General features: G+C 35.9%; 1 protein-coding gene across 2 annotated transcripts; it reads left to right on the forward strand.

Annotated features, from left to right (window-relative positions):
* Nucleotides 1–5,712: 5,712 nt before the first annotated feature.
* On the forward strand, nucleotides 5,713–20,629 carry fmr1 (fragile X messenger ribonucleoprotein 1). 2 transcript variants are annotated; one of them, XM_051859716.1, is made up of 15 exons: nucleotides 5,715–6,005; nucleotides 7,130–7,182; nucleotides 7,392–7,485; nucleotides 7,596–7,667; nucleotides 8,176–8,324; nucleotides 8,469–8,562; nucleotides 8,648–8,764; nucleotides 10,786–10,956; nucleotides 11,088–11,166; nucleotides 11,274–11,386; nucleotides 12,907–12,993; nucleotides 14,775–14,973; nucleotides 16,172–16,354; nucleotides 16,606–16,685; nucleotides 17,953–20,629. In XM_051859716.1, the coding sequence occupies exons 1-15, from the start codon at nucleotides 5,955–5,957 to the stop codon at nucleotides 18,121–18,123; spliced, it is 1,713 nt and encodes a 570-aa protein (XP_051715676.1). In that variant the 5' UTR covers nucleotides 5,715–5,954; the 3' UTR covers nucleotides 18,124–20,629. The 2 variants fall into 2 exon arrangements, with proteins under 2 accessions (XP_051715677.1, XP_051715676.1); XM_051859717.1 differs by lacking the exon at nucleotides 12,907–12,993 and having other exon boundaries at nucleotides 5,713–6,005.
* The last annotated feature ends 202 nt before the right edge of the window (nucleotides 20,630–20,831 follow it).

Raw genomic sequence — 20,831 nt, forward strand, 5'->3', positions numbered from 1 at the left:
AATGCTGCAGTGAAAAATAGTTGAGCAATATCAGAAAGGAGTTTCTCAGAGAAAAATTGCAAAGAGTTTGAAGTTATCATCATCTACTGTGCACAATATCATCCAAAGATTCAGAGAATCTGGAACAATCACTGTGCGTAAGGGTCAAGGCCGGAAAACCATACTGGATGCCCGTGATCTTCGGGCCCTTAGACGGCTCAAAGTGGAAAACTGTTCTGTGGTCAAACAAATCAAAATTTGAAGTTCTTTTTGGAAAACTGGGACGCTATGTCATCCGGACCAAAGAGGACAAGGACAACCCAAGTTGTTATCAGCGCTCAGTTCAGAAGCCTGCATCTCTGATGGTATGGGGTTGCATGAGTGCGTGTGGCATGGGCAGCTTACACATCTGGAAAGGCACCATCAATGCTGAAAGGTATATCCAAGTTCTAGAACAACATATGCTCCCATCCAGACGTCGTCTCTTTCAGGGAAGACCTTGCATTTTCCAACATGACAATGCCAGACCACATACTGCATCAATTACAACATCATGGCTGTGTAGAAGAAGGATCCGGGTACTGAAATGGCCAGCCTGCAGTCCAGATCTTTCACCCATAGAAAACATTTGGCGCATCATAAAGAGGAAGATGCGACAAAGAAGACCTAAGACAGTTGAGCAACTAGAAGCCTGTATTAGACAAGAATGAGACAACATTCCTATTCCTAAACTTGAGCAACTTGTCTCCTACGTCCCCAGACGTTTGCAGTCTGTTAGAAAAAGAAGAGGGGATGCCACACAGTGGTAAACATGGCCTTGTCCCAACTTTTTTGAGATGTGTTGATGCCATGAAATTTAAAATCAACTTATTTTTCCCTTAAAATGATACATTTTCTCAGTTTAAACATTTGATATGTCATTTATGTTGTATTCTGAATAAAATATTGAAATTTGAAACCTCCACATCATTGCATTCCTTTTTTATTCACAATTTTTACAGTGTCCCAAATTTTTTGGAATCGGGTTTGTACATCATCCAGGTACTTTTCACCTACTGTTAATTAATACTACAAATTTGGATATACTCAGCTCACATATTGTTTCTCAGCTACTATATAGTATAGAAAGTAGGCATATTCTGACACAGCATCAGTTCTTAAATTTTATGTTTTGGAAGCAGGAAAAATGGGCAAGGAAAAAGATTTGAGTGACTTTGACAAGGGCCAAATAGTGATGGCTAGATGATTGAGTCAGAGTGTCTCCAAAATGCCAAGTCTTGTGGGGTGTTTCCAGTGATTTGAACCTACAAAAAGTGGTGCAATAAAGGACAACTGGTGAGCCGGTGCCAGTGTGTTGGGTGCTCAAGGCTCATTGATGCACATGGGGAGGGAAGGCTAGCCCGTCTGGTCCAATCATACAGAAGAGCTACGTTTGCTCAAACTACGTAAAACTTAAAGGGGTAGTTCACCCAAAAATGAAACTGGTTTAGTATAGTTGAGTCAAAATTTTCTGAAGAGACTTGATCGATTTTTATGATTTAATTTAGGCTTTTATTCACATATAAACATTGATCAGCAAAAACAGAAGTTCAGCTGAACCTGCTTGATGGACGAGAACAAATGTGCTGCATAACATGAGAATGAACCTCATTGGTTCTCGCACGTTAAAGGGTTAGTTCACCCAAAAATGAAAATTATATAATTTATTACTCACCTTCATGTCATTCTATACCTGTAAGACCTTCGTTCGTCTTTGGAACACAAATTAAGATATTTTTGATGAAATCCGATGGCCCAGTGAGGCCTCTATTGCCTGCAAGATAATTAACACTTTCAGATAGCCAGAAAGCTACTAAAGACATATTTAAAACAGGTCATGTTCAACCTTAATGTTATAAAGCGACGAGAATACTTTTTGTGCACCAAAAAATAATAATAATAACGACTTTATTCAAAAATATCTAGTGATGGCCGATTTCAAAACACTGCTTCATGAAGTTTCAAAGCTTTACAAATCTTTTGTTTCGAATCAGTGGTTCGGAGCGCCAAAGTTACTGATTTCAGTAAATGAGGCTTTGTTACGTCATAAGTGTTTTGAAACTTCAATAGTTCACGTGACTTTGGCAGTTTGATACGCGATCTGAACCACTGATTCGAAACAAAAGATTCGTAAAGCTTCAAAGGTTCATGAAGAAGTGTTTTGAAATCGGCCATCACTAGATATTGTTGAAAAGTCGTTATTTTGGGTTTTTTTGGCGCACAAAAAGTATTCTCATCGCTTTATAATATTAAAGTTGAACCACTGTAGTCACATGAACTGTTTTAAATATGTCTTTAGTATCTTTCTGGGCATCTGAAAGTGTTAATTATCTTGCTGGCAATGGAGGCCTCACCGAGCCATCGGATTTTATCAAAAATATCTTAATTTGTGTTCTGAAGATGAACGAAGGTCTTACGGGTGTGGAACGACATGAAGGTGAGTAATTAATGACAGAATTTTCATTTTTGGGTGAACTAACCCTTTAAGTAATCATGCTTGAGCTTCCATTTACCACAACTGATGTGTGAGTTGACGAATGTTTATATGTGAATAAAAGCTAAATTCAATCTGTTCATCATATAAACCGATCAAGTCTCATTAGAAAATTTGGACTAAACCGCTCAATTCATATGAATTAGTTTTACAATCTCTTTATGAACTTTTTTAAATGTGTCAAAGTGTCCGTTGCGTAGCTGTCTATGGAGGGGCAGAAAGCTGTCAAATTTCATCAAAAAGATCTTCATTTGTGTTCCGAAGATAAACGAAAGTCTTACAGGTTTAAAACAACATGAGGGAAAGTAAATAATGACAGAATTTTCATTTTTGGGTGAACAATCCCTTTAATGCTGCCCACGACGATTTCACCAAGTGCAACATTCCAATCAACCAGTCAGATTTCAGGGACAAGTTTACAGTTTATGTCAAGTTTAGACTTACAACCAGGGTTAGGTGCTTTGGCATCAGTGTTATTCACCTATCATTTCCCTCAGATTTTTGGGATAACTAAGGTTTACGGGTTTGGATATGGTTAGGACTAAATTTTCAGACAGGAATATTATTCCAGGATCAACAAAATATGGTGGATGGCCGGGTGCATGTGCATTATTTTTCATTGAATTTCATCTATAATCAACTTGTTGGTCCGTCTCGCTGTCCATGGCACACGCAGGATTCCTCTCCAGCACCACATTTTGAATAGGTCAATCTTCCTTCAGTCTTATCCGGATCATCGAGCATTTTCAACCGTAGTTGACAACTGAGAATATTAATTGCTTTCTTGCCCAGAGCCAAACAATCCAATATTTCTTGAGTGCTAGTCGAATCAGTGGTCACAATGGCACCTATATGTTCATACTTGAGATCATCTCAATTTCTTCTCCACCAAGCTCGAATTTATCATGTTATCAGTTGACATGATCTTCATGTTCAGTTCTAGTCCCAACTTTCTTTTCTGACTTTCCTCAGCAGATGTCCCATATCTTCCTTTAAAAAGTCATCAGGCATAAAATTATTAGAATAAAGTCATAAAAGGCAGCAGCTAGAGTTCATTTTGATGAAAAAATAGTTTTAAATGTTTTTTTTTTTTTTTTCCAAACTATAGTGTTGCCTTACAAGCACTGCAAAAACAGTCGAGTGTAACTCAGATGTTAGATTCAGACCTACACTGTAAACCCGAATAAGTTGGGCTAACTCAAAAACTTTGAGGTAATCAGTTCCATCAAATTTTTTGAGTTATGATGTTCCCAATTTTAAGTAAGCAGAACTATCAAGTCTTGAGTTTGTATTACTCATGCATGATAATTGCTACAATTAGCTAACTCATACCCTTTGATAGCAATTAACATAAAATAGTTAGCTAATTAACTTTTTTATTTTGAGGTATTCCAAATCAAATGAGTTATTTACTTCACTGTAAACCTAATAAATTCAGAAAATGCCAACTTTTTAATTTGCTAACATGTTAACAATAGCATGGCATAGCACTTACTGAATGAGTTACCATCATGAGAGTTACCATCATGTCACCATGATGGTAACTCTCCAAAAACCCACATTAACAGAAACTCTTCTAAATTAGCATAACAAAACATTAATCACTACTAAATCTCCCTTATCCATTAATTTTGTACAAAAAAAAAAAAAAAAAAACATTATACAACACTTAATTTTAGCATTTACTCTCCCTTTCATGGGCAAAGCATGCTGGGAAATAGAAATCCCAGCCCAGTATCAGTTAAACTTAAGTTAGTCTAAATTAAAAGAAATTAGTTCATACAACTCAAAACAATAAAACAGTTCAGTTTACTTAAAATATCTCAGTGTTGTGAACTCAAAAGAAAAAGAAAGTTCTAAATACTCATAACAGTTAATTTAACTGAACTAATTTGTTAAATTTAAGTTTGTCCTACTCAAAACAATTAAGTATTTTGAGCATTAGGGTTTACAGTGATATGCTAATATCAAAATTACATCATAGGATGCATCATTTCGAGACATTTTTACTGGGGTGGGGGATTTATTATTTAATAAATAATAATAACAATAATAATAATAATAGTCTAGTAATAATAATAATAATAATAATAAATGAATTAAAGGATTAAACGGGATTTAAAGGGAATAAATAAATTGGAATGGTAAAAGAAGTTCTAGTTCTAGTTATGAAGTAATCAATTTAAACTATTTGCAAATAGTATTTTATTTTAAAATGTGCGGCACATTCACTCTTATTCGTATGCCTAATATGTCGAAAACGTTTATTGTCTCGTCACATTCATTTATGAATTAGCCTACATGAATCATGATCGCATATTTTCAATTCAAAACGGCAAAAAATCATAAAAAGTTGAGTCGTTTGCATCACTAGTCCTACTGTCTATCGCTGAACATTTCTATTGCTTAGTCCAGAGCCGTTGAAAAACATATTTAACGGCTCTGGCTTAGCCTAAATCTAGTTGCGACAGTAAGACCCGCCTTCTTCGATTTGATTGGCCATCTCGATCATTTTGACATTGACGAGCGCCGTTAGACCGCTGAGGCAGAGCCTAAAAATGTAATCAGCCTAAAATGTAACTTATAAAATTTTTGTCATCCTAACAACAAACAGCTTTACTCATTTTACACTAAAATGATAAAATAAGACAAATAAAATGAGAAAATATGAATTCTATTTTTTTTTTTTTTTAATTATTCATAGCTCAAACAAAATCATTGGACAATGATCAGACAATCATCAGCAAAACTCCGCCTATGAAATTGACTATTGATATTGACTGTTAAATGTACTTCTTGGCTTCACAAATTATAATAAAGTTTTTATTTATTTATTTTTTTAAACATCTTATGATCATCTTACCACATACTTAAATCTAAATTAATTAGGAAATCCAACTTTATGGTGTTACTGTGTGGAACAGGGCAATACATTGACAATAAACAGCCTTTCAGAGTCAATATTATTTTTGTGTATTTTATTTTTTTATTCATAGTGTTCTATGGAACAAAAAGTAAGAATGTGAACGGGAAAGCGTTATATTTTTTTTTAGGATTTAATTTAAGTGTAGCTTTAAAAAAAAAAAAAAAAAAAAAAATACGTATCGCATCAAGCTAAATGCAAAAAAAAAAAAAAAAAAAAAAAAAAGTGGCGTGCAAAAGAAGTCACGTGACGGCGGCGTGTCTTCTCGAGTGAAGGGAAGAGGGCCCGTGTCACGTGACGGGGGAAATAGGGAGGCTCTTGTGTTTACATCGATGCATTCAACAGCGGCTGCTGCAGACCGTCTACACATCAATGTTTTGCTTTCATTTCTTTGAAAACGAGCACAAACATCGATACACACGGTAGTTACGACACCGTCCGAGCATAAGACCGCTGTGTGATAAAGAGAGCGCGCGTCTGCTGCAGCTGTGATCAGTTGTGTATTAGATTACTGGCGTCATGGACGAGCTCGCGGTGGAAGTGCGAGGAGCGAGTGGAGCTTTCTACAAGGTGGGCTTCAGATCTCGTCTTATATGCCTCCTGTATGTGCCTAACTCACCGAATGATGAAAATAATGTTTGTAAAATTTGATCCAGTCCGTCGTGAATGCAGATCTCAATGCACGATGGTGCAGTAGGCCCACGAGGCCTCTTCGACGAGTGTTTGCATGATCATGCTTTAAAGATTGAATCGCTATTATTCGATATCATGTGTAGTATTAATACATATCAACTGTGTTGACACCAGAATCTGTCAGTGTGCTTGCTCGGTTCAGTTTGGATCTGTGTATGGTACCACTTATGGGCGATTCATGTCATGTATTTCGTTATACATCATAATAATATCTGTATATGGCTGTTGAACTGACAATGTAAATGGAATTAAAATTAATTTATATGTTTATCGAGTCTGAATGCTTTAAAATGGCGTTATCTATACCGTTTGGGAGAATTAATTTGTAATATATGGTACAACAGTTTATAAATCAGCCATTTTTTCATGTTCACCTGGAAATGTCAGAGAATTTTAGAATGCTTGTTTCCAGTCTTGGGAAAAGTCACTGAAATTGATACAATCCTAAAAAGAAATCATAAGAAAGGCTGGAAAATGCATTTTTATTAAATGTTTCTATTTGTGAAGTTATGACCCACTCTAATTAATAATAATAATAATAATAATAATAATAATAATAATAATATTATTAATAAGCAAGAAATTATAATTTGCCTGTATTTATGGACAGCTAGAATAGTAATGTAAAAGGTTATAAATCAACCATTTGTTCATGTTTATGAAAAACCTAGGAATATCACAGAAATTTTGAATGCTTGGTTCCATACCTGGGAAAACCATTACAATTAATACAGACAGTCCTACAAAATTCAAAGTCTGTGTTTTTTCATTCAATTTATTTTATTTTTTTCCCTATTTATGATCCGCTCTAAATAAAAATAATAATAATTTGCCTGTATTTATGGACGGCTAGAATAGAAATGTAAAATCAAGGAAATATCACTGTAGATATCATTCAGTGTGGACTGTGTTGTTTATAGGCTTCTGTGATGCCCCCAAAAATGCTGTCTACGTTTTAACACATGATCAGTGCGTAATTAATAGCTCATTATTTCTTCCAGGCTTATATCAAAGATGTTCATGAGAGTACAGTCACAGTGTCTTTTGAGAACAAGTGAGTACCACTTTCAGCACATGAATGCCTTGTGAGGTGAAAATAGTATTAGCTTTGCATTGTCTTCAATATAAATATATACTTGTCATGTGTATATATATATATATATATATATATACTTTGATTTCTGAAGGTGATTTTCTTTATCCGCATGTACAAAATTAAGTATATATATAAAAAAAAGACTTCCATATTTTATTGCTCTGCAGTTGGCAGCCAGAACGTCAGATTTCTTTCCAAGATGTCCGGTTTCCACCTCCAACCGGCTTTCAGAAAGAGATAAATGAGAGTGATGAAGTGGAGGTATGTGCTGTCAAAGATCGTTCGACATGGAAAACCTTCTTTAAACCTTAGGTATATTTAGTGCACTTTTTTTTTTGTGTATTTACCACATATACCTGTCTCCTGCACAGGTTTACTCTAGGGCCAATGATAAGGAGCCCTGTGGATGGTGGCTAGCCAAAGTTCGCATGGTGAAAGGGGAGGTAAGCTATTTTGTATTGTTCTATAGACTATATGTAGCCCCGCCCATTTTCAGAGCTGCGTTTGTTGTTTTCTGTCTTATGGTTTGTATAGCATGCCATGAAGGTAAGATCTTAGGGATTTATGAACCGGGATTTACATCTTCCCGTTCAACTCACATTTATGGCATCCGCCTCAAAATTTACAATGCTCGTGATAACTTTCTTCTTCGACAGTGATGCTATAGAAATATACAGAGATACTGCAAAACCGGAAGTTCGAAGACAAAATTCTTTGTGCTTGTTTTTCTGGCGCATAAGGTCCATAGAAGTAGAAGATTCCGTTTTAGTAGTTTATGTACAAATAAGTACAAGCAAAATATGTAACACTTAAACATGGTCATTTAAATGATTGAAAAATAACAGTGAGCTACAATAAGGGTTCTCCTGAATACTATACATGTGCATGAAGTTGTATGGTGATTTATGTGATGTATTGTAACTATATTTTGTTGCTCTGTCCTGCACTTAGTTTTATGTGATAGAATACGCAGCCTGCGATGCAACGCTAAATGAAATCGTCACATTAGAGAGGCTACGACCTGTGAACCCCAACAAAGCAGCATCAAAGAACACCTTTCTCAAAATCAGACTAGATGTTCCTGAAGACTTAAGACAGATGTAAGTTCATGTCTTTTAAGTATTTAAGTGGATTCTTTGTTTGTCTCTTGTTTCAAACTTTAAACTGGGATGCTATTGTACAAATTTGTGTATGTGGTACATACAGTAGCTTAACTGGTGTTTTTTTTTTTTTTTTTTGGATAGGTGTGCAAAAGACTCAGCGCATAAAGACTTTAAAAAAGCGATCGGAGCTTTTAACGTCACTTACGACTCGGAAGAAAAGCAGCTGGTTATTTTGGTAATTTGGAATGTTTCAAATCCAATTTTTAATGCACTTCTGTTTTTGAAGTTTTCTTAAGTGGATTGTTTTATTTCTTTTTCAGTCTGTTAATGAGGTCACTGCAAAGCGAATAACTATGTTGAGTGACATGCACTTCAGGAGTCTGCGCACAAAGCTGACGCTGATACTGAGGAATGAGGAAGCAACCAGACAGCTGGAGGTACTGCCGTGGACTCCCTGACGTCTAGTGTCAGGTTCACCACACTCACAACTGGTCTGCAAAGACCTTGCTAACACTCTCATACGTCATTTGTCAAGTCAAGAACTTATTTTATGTAAAGTACTTGTTGTTTTGCAGTAGTGCAATTGGATTTTATTGCTGTAATATAACTGATTCAAGGAGGCCTGATAGTATTATTATGAAATTCACTGGTTTATTTTTTACTATTAGAAAGTCATGCAGCATATCACTGGACACAAATGCATGGAGTGGCAGTAGAGACAGTCTATATTTAACAGGTGCAAAAGGGTGTTACGTGCATATATGCACCGCTGTGATGGCCCATGCTCCTGCTTTGGCATAATATGATACTCTGTTGATATGCAGAGCTATATTTACTGTACAGATGCATTGGCTCCATATAGGTATTGTTTTAGCTCTTAAAATGTGCTCGTAATGAAATCTTGTGTATAAAATGTTGTGGTCGAATAATTCGGACTTAAAAATGCAGTTGAATGTGACGAATTGGCCTGGAAACACACACACACACACACACACATATAGGGCTGTAATGCGATTAAAATTTTAATCTAATTAACTACGCAATGTGGCAATTAATGTAATTTATCGCAAATTAATCGCATATCAAATTTGGCTGAGAAATTGGCCAAAAGACAATTTAAAGTCATTATTTGTGTTAAATGACAAAAGCATCAAATGGACATTACAAAAAGTAGCTTTAGAAAAAAAATTATTTGATTCAACAGAATTTATTGCACACAACTTTTAGGCTTCACAGGCCATGAGGGTGAGTAAATGATGACAATTTTTAACTTACATTATTATTATTATTATTATTGTTTATTATTATTATTATTATTATTATTATTTTTTAAAGGATGTAGATAAGATAAACTAAAACTGGCAGTAGGTGGCGGTAAATGTCTGAATGAGTAAGTCATTGAGTCATTCAATCTATTTGTTCATTAATTCATCTCAAACAGCTGATTCATTCAGGAATTAAGTAAATGGCTCTTTATGAATGGGCCATTGAATCGTTGGTTGACCTGATTGATTCGCTCAACGCGTATTCATTCAGAAAGGAACCACCGCTGTGTGTTGCTCGGAGACTGTTCTGGTCTGGCTTTATAGGTAATATTTTTGTTGGCAAAGTTGAGCAAAAGTAGACAATATTGTGTCTAAAATATAACACAATATTAACTTCTCATTTATTGAACTGTTGTATAAAATCAATATCACATTTGCATGTGCTATTCAGGACAAAAACAGCACTCGTGTGATATTGTTTAACTACATCTTGATATTTATGAGGCAAAAACTCATACAGCGGCATTTTATCTTGAATTTTAGGGCCATTCTAACTGCGTTCTATAGGCTACATCACGCAGTGAGTTGTTGCATTGTTTCATGTTCATCACCAATCAACTGTGTGAAATGTAAGATGAACAACGTAGGTCTGGGGCGGGGCCAGTGCATTAAATGCGTTAATAATTTTAACGCATATTCATTTTAAAAGTCTTTAAAATATATTTTTTCATCATTTTTGATGTCCATAATCTAACAAAAGTGCTTTATCAATGCAGTTTATTTCTTAAGTATATTTGATTTGGAGAAGGATACTATCAAATGTGTGGCTAAGCAGTGCTGGATAATTTTTTTTTACAAGTGTAGCTGGACTGCTGAGGGCTTTTGAACTCACTGTTCATGCAGAAAGCACTCTTGTGTATCACCCAGCACTGCAATTTCACATGTGCAAATGTGCTCAATCTAATGACAAGACGCATCCTTGCATATCTTCTTTACAAGCAACAACTGCATCGAACATGTCCTTTTTTTTTTTTTTTTTTAACCATAAAATTGAAACAGCTTAAGTTTAAAAAATTAACCACATTTAAAAGAGCCCTTTATAATAAAAAAGTTCATTTCTGCATCAATATGAACCCTGAGGCTACCAAAAAAGGTTCAAAGCATTGGTATGACTCACACCTTTTTTCCTCCAGAGCTCTCGGCAACTGGCCTCAAGGTTCCATGAGCAGTTTGTTGTGCGTGATGACCTCATGGGATTGGCCATAGGCACCCATGGGGCGAATATCCAGCAAGCTCGAAAGATTCCAGGAGTTACAACCATAGATCTGGATGAAGAGACCTGCACGTTTCACATCTATGGAGAGGTAACTGCTTTATTGAGGACTTTCTGGTGTAGGTAAAGTCAATTAAATGTGAATGTTTGAATATGTGTGCCTAAAACTTATATCTTAGACATCTTGATGGGTCTTTGTGATGGATTTTGTTTAAATTCCAGGACCAGGAAGCTGTACGGAAGGCCAGAAGCTACCTGGAGTTTTCTGAAGATGTTATCAAAGTTCCTAGGAATTTAGTCGGTGAGGACAAATGAAATGACAACATTCTCCTTCACGAAATTGACCTTCTGTCCTGCACCATGATGGCTAATGTGAATCATTAAATTATTTTCTACCCTGTCCTGCAGGAAAAGTCATTGGCAAGAGTGGGAAGCTGATTCAAGAGGTTGTGGATAAATCGGGAGTTGTCAGAGTTCGAGTGGAACCTGAAAATGACAAAAAGCCTTCTTCATTAGAGGAGGTCAGTGAGTGGGTGGCTGAACACACTCGTTGTTGTATTTATGGGTGGCAGAAGTGATGATGCTGAGAAATTACATTAATTCATAGTAATTGGTGAAGACTGTTTTATAGCCAACTAATCAATTTTGAGAATACATATCTTAGAGAACATTCCACTGCCATCTACAATGCAATCTAACAAGTGTGTGTATAATAATATATATATATATATATATATATATTTATTAGAGATGCTCCGATTAGTCGGCCGCAGATCGGTAATGGCCGATAATCACATTCTAACATTCTATGACTTGATCGGTAGTCACTAAATTTGGCCAACCTCACAAATTGATCTTAATTTGATTATGTAAAACCGTAAAAAGATGCCACCAGTGTGCATGTAAACTATACAGATAAAGCTTTGTGCCACTTTCTGCTTTGTAACTTTGCAAAACATTAGTAAACCATAGTAAAGAGCCCACACACAACAAAACGTAATGCATAGATCTTGAGAAAATCCCCACAGAGTGACATGACATGATGCTTGGCTAAAGTTTTAACTTCTGGGATCAGATCGTGTTGCGATCATGACGCAGTGTTTTCCAAAGTCGTTTGAAAGTTCAACCAATGGAAACTAGTTCTCGGGTATGGTGGTTTGGTGTTGAGACCAATTGGGTACTGTTTTACAGCTGGAGCGCGCTTTGATTGGATTGATCGCTCAGATTGACAGGTCTTGATTTACCGTGCGCCATAGAATAGGAACGCACATCTGAAACAGTGCTGGAAGATCATCACTCACCAATCAGGATCTTATTACTTGTTACTTATTATATGTAATTATATATATATTTTTTTTTTCTTTCTGGTGTTTACACACATAAGATGTTCAGTAAAACACCTTTGTTTGGAAAGGTTTTTGGACTTTTGATAAAAAGGCTATCATGGTGTCTTAGCTTTTGCCATAACAAATGCCATAACTTGTGATTGATTTGAGATGTAAACACAAAACTTTGTCCAGATGCAGTTAATGCAATTATTATGCCTAAACTTTATATTATGACCTGTCAAATATACATTTTAAAAGTCCTCATGTCAGGCATGAATAGCAAGCAAAATAAATCAGCATCACTTTTTTCTGGGGTTCTCTGCACAGTCTCCACAGAACCTCCAAACATGACAAATCTATTTTCTGTAAAATCTTAAAGGTTTTCTATCAAATGAGACCATCTACTTGATGATGCTAAAAATGCCTTTGTAAGTGTAAGGGGTTAACAGTGACCGTAAACAGAGAGCTTACATATCACTTCTATAAAGCTTGAATAAACGGGATCGACTGATCATGACAAAAAATCGGTAGTCGGTAACGGCTGCAAAAATGCTGATCGGAGCATCACTAATAAACACAGACATACATACACACACACATATACATATAATAAACTCCTAAATTGACTATGATTTTATTTTATATGGTCTTTATCATTCATGGTGACAAATTATCATTCATACTGACTTCGCATATATGAATTGCAACTGCAGGGAATGGTGCCGTTTGTGTTTGTTGGGACAAAGGAAAGCATTTCAAATGCACGTATTCTGCTGGACTACCATCTGAATTATCTAAAGGTAAGAACCACTTTTTAGGTTGCAAGGACAATTACAGTTACTATTGATCATACTTGGGGTTATTGATTTAAAAAAAAAAAAAAAAAAAACCTTTAAACCCTGAGTTAAACTTTGGTGTATAACTTCCCGTATAATTTAGAATTTTGTAAATTGTTACACAACGAAGAATTGACTGCAAACCATGGGCTGCATTCACAAACATAAAAGTAAAATTCTTCTAAACTGCATTTTTTTTTAATTATTATTTCCTAACTTAACAATGTTTAAAAATATTATGTATTGCCAAAACCATTCTTGAGTATTTTAATTTTTTCCTCTTAAGATAGTTCTTTAGACAAAACTTAAGAGGACTTTGAATTCCTGAAAAGAATATGCTTAAAAATTATAAATAACCTTAAACTTGTCATAAATCCCCAAAGGTAAGATGTTTATTGAATTTATTGGTGAGCGCAAATGAATGTACCACACTGTTCCGTCTTGAGACAGGCTCTTAAAAATAATCATTAAAATACGATTTCTGAGAAACACTGTTGATATTTGAAATCAACCCAATCAAACACACCCCTCCCTCCATTGCTCCGCCCCCAAAATACACAAACAAGCAATGCAAGAGCAGATGTCTCTTTATTATAGCTAAAGCGAAGCAAAAAATACAGTGACGGTGATGAACAAATGACAAGAAAAAAACAAAAAATGAACATACAGTACACAAGAGTATACAAGCAAGAGTTGGTTGTTAGTCACCAGCAGCACACCAGCTCCAGACAAATAATGACGCTCAAAACTGTCCTGTTGCTATAGCTAACATTACAACAACAGCAAATCTTGGTTCTGTGAAACATAGCAAAACCAATGTTGCCCGCATATGGAGTAAAAACAACGCAACCTCAGCATCTGTTTTCAGGCCTTCCTGCTTTTGTCTCTCCAGCGCTGGAAAGCTTTTCTAATATTAATGTGGGTCCTAAAGCTCTTGCTTGATCATAACCCTTCTTTTTCCAGTGCTATTCCTCTGACCATTTCTCTTTTGTAATGTGTCTCAGCCATCTCTCTTTCTACAGTCTCCTTCTCATTTAAGCTCTCCTCCCCCATCATGAGCGGACACACCCCCTACTGCTGATTGGCTACAAGTGTGTTGTGGTGCTCGGTCCAGTCCACTTTCAACAGCGTTTCTCAGAAATCGCTTTTACTGCACCATTAAAAAAAAAAACGCAACGTTGAGTACTAAGCAAGTCACAATGAAAATAGTGTGCGCACTTACGATTATTACAGAAGTCTGCATGCAGCTCAAAAAACAGTCTTTAAGTTGTTTTTCATTGAGTTGATAAGCAAGTTTTCAGCCATACAATCAGACACAGTAAACCTAAAACCTCTCATTTTCTTAAGAAAATGAGAACCTTTTCAAGAATTGAACTTCTTAGAATTTACTTTCGTAAAATTTATTAACTTGTTTCTCAAGAAGATTTTCTTTAATATATCCCCAGAATAGCATAGACACCTGGGGGTTGCTTTTTGACCTTAGCATTTGTTGTTTTGTGCAGTTGTTTGTACAAGTTCTGCTCGAAAAAGCAGTACATTTTCTTCAGAAAATGTAAATATATAGTTATCCTTCTCATTGAGCAGATTTCTCTCAGAGCACATTAGTACTCATTACAAAGCAGCAATTGTTGATTAGTGACATACTTAATACCCCAAAGATAATCATGTGATGTTCACTACTCTGATTTAGCCTCTTTTTTTCTTGTGTGATGGTGCATTGTTTGTATTTCTTTGGTCTTGTTCAGGAGGTTGATCAGCTGCGAATGGAGAGGCTGCAGATCGATGAACAGCTAAGACAGATCGGTGGAGGACCCAGAGCTCTGCCAGGACGACCTGAGAAAGAAAAACCCTTCATGGCTGATAATGGAATGGGACCCTCACGGGGTGGCGGCAAACCCTTCGGTCGTGGAGGGAGAGGGAGACGGGGCCCGACACTGGCCTCAGGTATAACCAGCCTCAAATAATAAAAGTAGAGCTGATCTAGATATGGAAATTGGTGGCCCCAGACATCACACTTAAAATATTTTGGCCTGGTTTTGCAGACAGGGCTTAGATTAAAGGGTTAGTTCACCCAAAAATTAAAATTTTCCCATGATTTACTCACCCTCAAGCCATCCAAGGTGTATATGACTATCTTCTTTCAGACGAACACAATCGGAGAAATATTTTAAAAATATCTTGGCTCTTCCAAGCTTTATATAATGGTTGTGAAGGGGGATGCTATTTTGAAACCCAAAAAATGCATCCATCCATCATAAAACTAATCCATACGGCTCCAGGGGGATAATAAATGCCTTCTAAAGGGAAGCAATGGGTTTTTATAAGAAAAATATCCATATTTAACACTTTTTTTAACTAACATAACTAGCTTCTGGCAGATGACCGTATGCTTACTGCACAAGTCAACTTGCACCATATGAGTAACCCCTTCTGCCACAAATTGATGTGTATGGCCATCTACTGGAAGCTAGTTAATAAAGTTTTAAACATGGACTTTTTTTTTTTTTTTTTTTTTCAAAAAATCCATCACTTTGCTTCAGAAGGCCTTTATTATCCCCTGGAGCCATATGGATTATTTTTATAAAAGGTAGATAAATTTTTTGGGCTTCAAAATCACACCCTCCGTTCACTACAATTATAAAGCTTGGAAGAGCCAGGATATTTTTAAATATATCTCCGAATGTGTTCGTCTGAAAGACAATATTCACATACACCTAGGATGGCTTGAGGGTGAGAAAATCATGGGAAAATTTTAATTTTTGGGGAACTATCCCTTTCAGCCAGGATTACGCCTTAGTTAATTAGGACATTTAAGTAGTTTTTATAAACGTGCCTTAGAAAAAAACATTACTGGTGTGCAGCTTGAGATAAAACCATGGCAGTGATATATTTTAAGATATGTAAGTGCAAGTTGCTTCCAATTAAGACAGCTCAAACATGCATTTTAGTCTGACACTAGACTTAAATCATTGTCTGTGAAACCAGGCGTTTAAATGAAAGAAAATTGTGTTCATGTAGTAGTATTACTTTCTGTAACATAAAAGCCATTGGTTTGATATGTAAGCATCAGTCATCCACCAGTTAAAGCGTAGTGTTAATATCTGATTATCAGTTACTTGATTTTGGACTGTATTTGACCCAGGCACCAACTCTGAGGCCTCTAATGCATCTGAGACCGAATCCGATCACAGAGATGAGCTCAGTGACTGGTCCCTGGCTCCCACAGATGAGGAGTCCATGGGTTACCCCAAAAGGGCCCCTGATGGACGCAAAAGAGGCGGGGGGCCCCGAGGTCGTGGAGGGAGAGGAAGAGGAGGATACAAAAGTCAGTTTTTAGAGCTGTTACCTGTCTGAATGCCCTTTACAATGTCTAATACAATATATTTTTTTAAAAATTAAAATTGATTGTAAATCTGTTGATATCAAGATTGTATCAATTAAAAAGTATAAACAAACTGTACAACTTTTTCATACATTTCAGCATTAACAACCTTCTGTCGTTTTGCTTTTTATTTATTTATTTTTTAAATCATGTATTCATTATTTGTAATAGTCTTTGTTTTTGTCTTGAATCAGCTGAAGACATGCACTGGAATGAGTCCCGCTCTCGTAGTTCCAGAGACTCAAAGCTGAGACCCCAGGAAGACTCATTGCAGGTCTGAATCAGCATATTATCAGTCATTTTAATATTTATTCCCTAAAATGATAGCCGATTACACTTACTAAGTTTAAATAAAATATTTACAATATACACACTGTTTACTTTTTTTAGTATTTTATCTGTAAAAAAGCTGTTAGTAGCTAATGCCAAAATTGTGAAATATTTACCTATTAGATTATCACTAATATTACTTCATAACTTTTTACACCAATATACATTGATATGTTATTATTTTAAGTTATTTATTTATTTAACACATCTTGGTAATTTTTCTAATGCCAGTGAAATTACATGATTTGAGCATGTGTGTGTGTGTGTGTGTGTGTATATATATATAATATGCTATTAAACACCCTACTTCATTTGAAAGGTTAAAATATTAATATGAATGTGCAAATTGAAGACTACATGGCATTAAGTATTTCTTAATTTAACATTACTAAGCTAAACATCTTAGTTTAGGTTTAACCTACCATTCAAAGGTTTAGGGTTGGTAAGACTTTTTATTATTGTTAGTATTATTAGTATTATCATTTCTTATGCTCACCAAGGCTGCATTTATTTTTTTTTTTATATTAAAAAAATACAGTAAAAACAATATGTTGAAATATTATTACAATTTAAAATAACTGTTTTATATATTTTAAAATGTAATTTATTCCTGTGTTGGCAAAGCTGATTTTTTTTTTTTTCTGTCTTCAGTGTCACATGATCCTTCAGAAATCATTCTAATATGCTAATTTGATGCTCAGAAACATTTCTTGTAATTATTAATGTTGAAAACAGTTGTGCTGCTTAATACTTCGTGGAAACCGTGATACTTTTTGTTCAGCTTTCTTATGAAAGAATAGAAAGTTCAAAGGAACAACATTAATTTGAAATAGAAATCTTTTGTAGCATTATATTGTTTTTACTGTTGTTTTTGACCAATTTAATGCATCCTTTCTGAATAAAGCTATTATTTTCTTTCTTTCAAAAAAAAACAAACCCTCACCTACCCCATACTTTGGAGCCACATGGTTATTAAACAGAAATAACAAATAACATGTAATGGAAGTTTTTGAAGTATTAGCAGTTTCAAACTAAAAAACAAAACAGAAAATCAATCAATTTTATTAAAAAGAAGAAACCTAACTTCATATTCAAATGCATATTCAAGCTGTGTCTCGCTTGGAACTGGTACTTTTGACATCGCTAGTAAAAACAAGAAATTCCATGCCTAATTCCAAGCTTTCATCTTGTACAATCTGTTTGTTTGCCAGATCCGCATCGACAGCAATAACGAGAGGAGCGTCCACACTAGTCGAGGCTCTCAACCTTTGGCAGGAGGAGACAGTGGAGGGAACCGGCAGAGACCCATAAAGGACAGAGGGATGAAGAAAGAGAAGCAGGATGTCCCAGACAGCCAAGCCGTTGTGAACGGCGTTTCGTAAAGAATAACGTGCCCCTTTCCCCTCATTCTCCCACTCAGCTCCACCAATCCAGATGCTTCTTCATTAGAGACACATTAGGCCAAAGAGAACCAGGTCAGTAGGGCTGTCGCAAGACATGACAATAAAGCACACTTTGTAATTGTTAGTTGGGGGAAAAAGACGAGGTCTCTTGGTGTATGGTGTGTTGAATTTGGTAGTCTTCATGGATTAGAGAGACCGGTCTCTAGATCACAACGGAAGCTACAGGTTTTCTAATTGACTTTCTAAATAACTACCTATGAAACTTAAAGAAGCTGTGGATTAAATGTCTCTCAAAAACGGAATCGTGACTTCAAAAAAAAAAAAAAAAAAGAAAGAAAGAAAAAGAAAAAAAAAAGTGTTTTCCAAGCAATTGGTTTTTAAATTTTTTTGTTTTCAACAATGTCCAAAAAAAGGGAAAGAAACACATTGGAGGATGAACTCAAGCGCTCGGGGCACAAGTTTATGCCACATCTCATGGCATACATTGTTTTTACGCGCTTTGGTGTCCATGGTTACTCGAGCCCATTCTGATGTGAGATCTTAGCCACATCATTAGCAAAAAAACAACGAAAAAAAAAAAAATGGCAAACCATGTACAAAAAAAAAAAAAAAAAAAAAAAAATGCTCCTGTCTGGATCTGTGCCTTTAACTAGTGTGGATAGTATCATAATTTGGATGTTTAAATCAGGGAAGAAGACGTGAACAACACCTGTCTGAGCAACGTGTGTTAATCTCAGCCGACAACTAAAAAAAGAGGTGTTTTTTCTGTGCTGCATGTAATTCACGAACATTTTGTATGTCTGAAAAGCAGGATTCTATCAAGTCGGCCGAATTATATTTTGCCATAGCTGAATTGTGAGTAGTAAAGGTATTAACCTAACTAACCTAGTCAACTGTGGAAGTCATAAATTGTAACCAATCACCCAGAGACGAATATCAACGCTAATTCAGTGACATCACCGAATATGAATTTTGACATTTAGCATATCTTTGCGTTTTATAGAGGTAGCAATGCAGGTTCCTTTAAATAAATGTCTTTGATTTCTCTTATTTTACCTCCCATCATGATAAACAACATTTTCTCTGAAGTTTTCTCACAAAACAGGGTGGAAATGCTCTTTTTCTTTTCCGTTCATGCTGGCCACAGTAAACTGCCATCGTTCCTGCTGTATTTTTTCAGCATCAGGTGTGAAGCACTTATATCGGCTCTCTGTAACATTGTCTTTGTCCTAACAATGGCTCATCATAGACTGAAAATGTTAAACTGTGGGGTTGCATTCTGTATATTATGTCATCCGTTAAGAGATTGTTGCTGTTCTTTTTAGATTGAACTTTAAATGTGCACTTATCATGTTTGTGTTACTCTGCAAGTACTTTATAATCTATAAACCTATAATAAACTAGAATGTGATAAGACTTCCTCGGCAGGTGAATCACATGTATGCTGTCAACATAACTAAACTGAAGTTTAGATATCTTCGCTAATTTTGAGTCTACTGTACTTTTGCAGCTGAATTCGCTTCGGGAGGGATAAGAAGAGGCGACACGATGTTAACTTTGATATGCCAACCGTCTGTCTTATCCGATTAGTGCTTGTGCATTAAACTTTAGTTTACATTTTTAAGACGCGATGCTGTTCTGAACCCACGACTCTTTCGAAACCTACTGTGACGGTAACCATGGTAGTTTTTCTGCTTTCCTTTGACTGTACAGCAAGAAAACCGTTCGTTTCGAGTCGGTTGTTATCTTCTTTGCTCTTTTTCTCTACGTTTCGATTTCTCTTTATGCTCCTGTACTCTCGCTGATCACCTTGGCAAATTACCAGCTCTACCTGTTAAGCTTATACACCAGTTTTAAAGTGAGTTGCCTGTGAAAACGAAAGGTTAGGCTTCGGAGATGTCAAAAGAACCTGTGACTGGGTTGGGAAAGACAAACCACTCTCTCAAATCGAGGCGGCCCCGGCTGCATCCGGCCCCTCTCGTGTGGCTCTTAAATTTAGCCTTTACTTCAAAATAAGGTGTTAAATGGTTTACTCTCTCAGTATTTTTAAATCCTGCACGTCCACGGCGGGCAGTAAACTGGCGAGATGGCGCAGTTCACTGCAGTCTGTTCCAAAAAGAAAAGAAGAAAAAAAATCATGTTCCGAATCTTTGAAGTGTTGCCAAACAGACTGTTTTCTAGTTATTTATTTTTTGGAATGTATATGAAAATGACAAATTGTAAAACCATCTCTTGCACACATCGTAGGCTATTGTGATTTGAAAAAGAGCTGAAAAGGGAAAAAAAAAAAAAAAAAAAAAACATGAAATACTGTAGATAATGAACTGAGGTAGACTGACCTTGTACGTTACTGCACTTTGGGTAATAATTTCTTTGTACATAATAGCAGAACAGACTGGGTTTTATGTTGACATTGTTTGGTTATAGTGCAATATATTTTGTATGCAAGCAGTTTCAATAAATAAAGGTTGATCTTCCTCTGCAATCTGAAGTGTTTTTATTCCTCACGGGGAATTGGACATTTTACATTCCGTATGTCGTGATAAATCTGCACATCATTCAAGGTGACAGCAGGTTTAATTAGTCCTCTCTATAACATCAGCAGATTCCTCTGTTCTGTGCATGTTGCCAGTGCTCAGGTCATTTGTAGCTGTTGTTTTCATTGTTCCACCACTTGGTGGCTCTCT

Source organism: Ctenopharyngodon idella, chromosome 14 (genome assembly GCF_019924925.1).
Source record: "Ctenopharyngodon idella isolate HZGC_01 chromosome 14, HZGC01, whole genome shotgun sequence".
Lineage (NCBI taxonomy): Eukaryota > Metazoa > Chordata > Actinopteri > Cypriniformes > Xenocyprididae > Ctenopharyngodon > Ctenopharyngodon idella.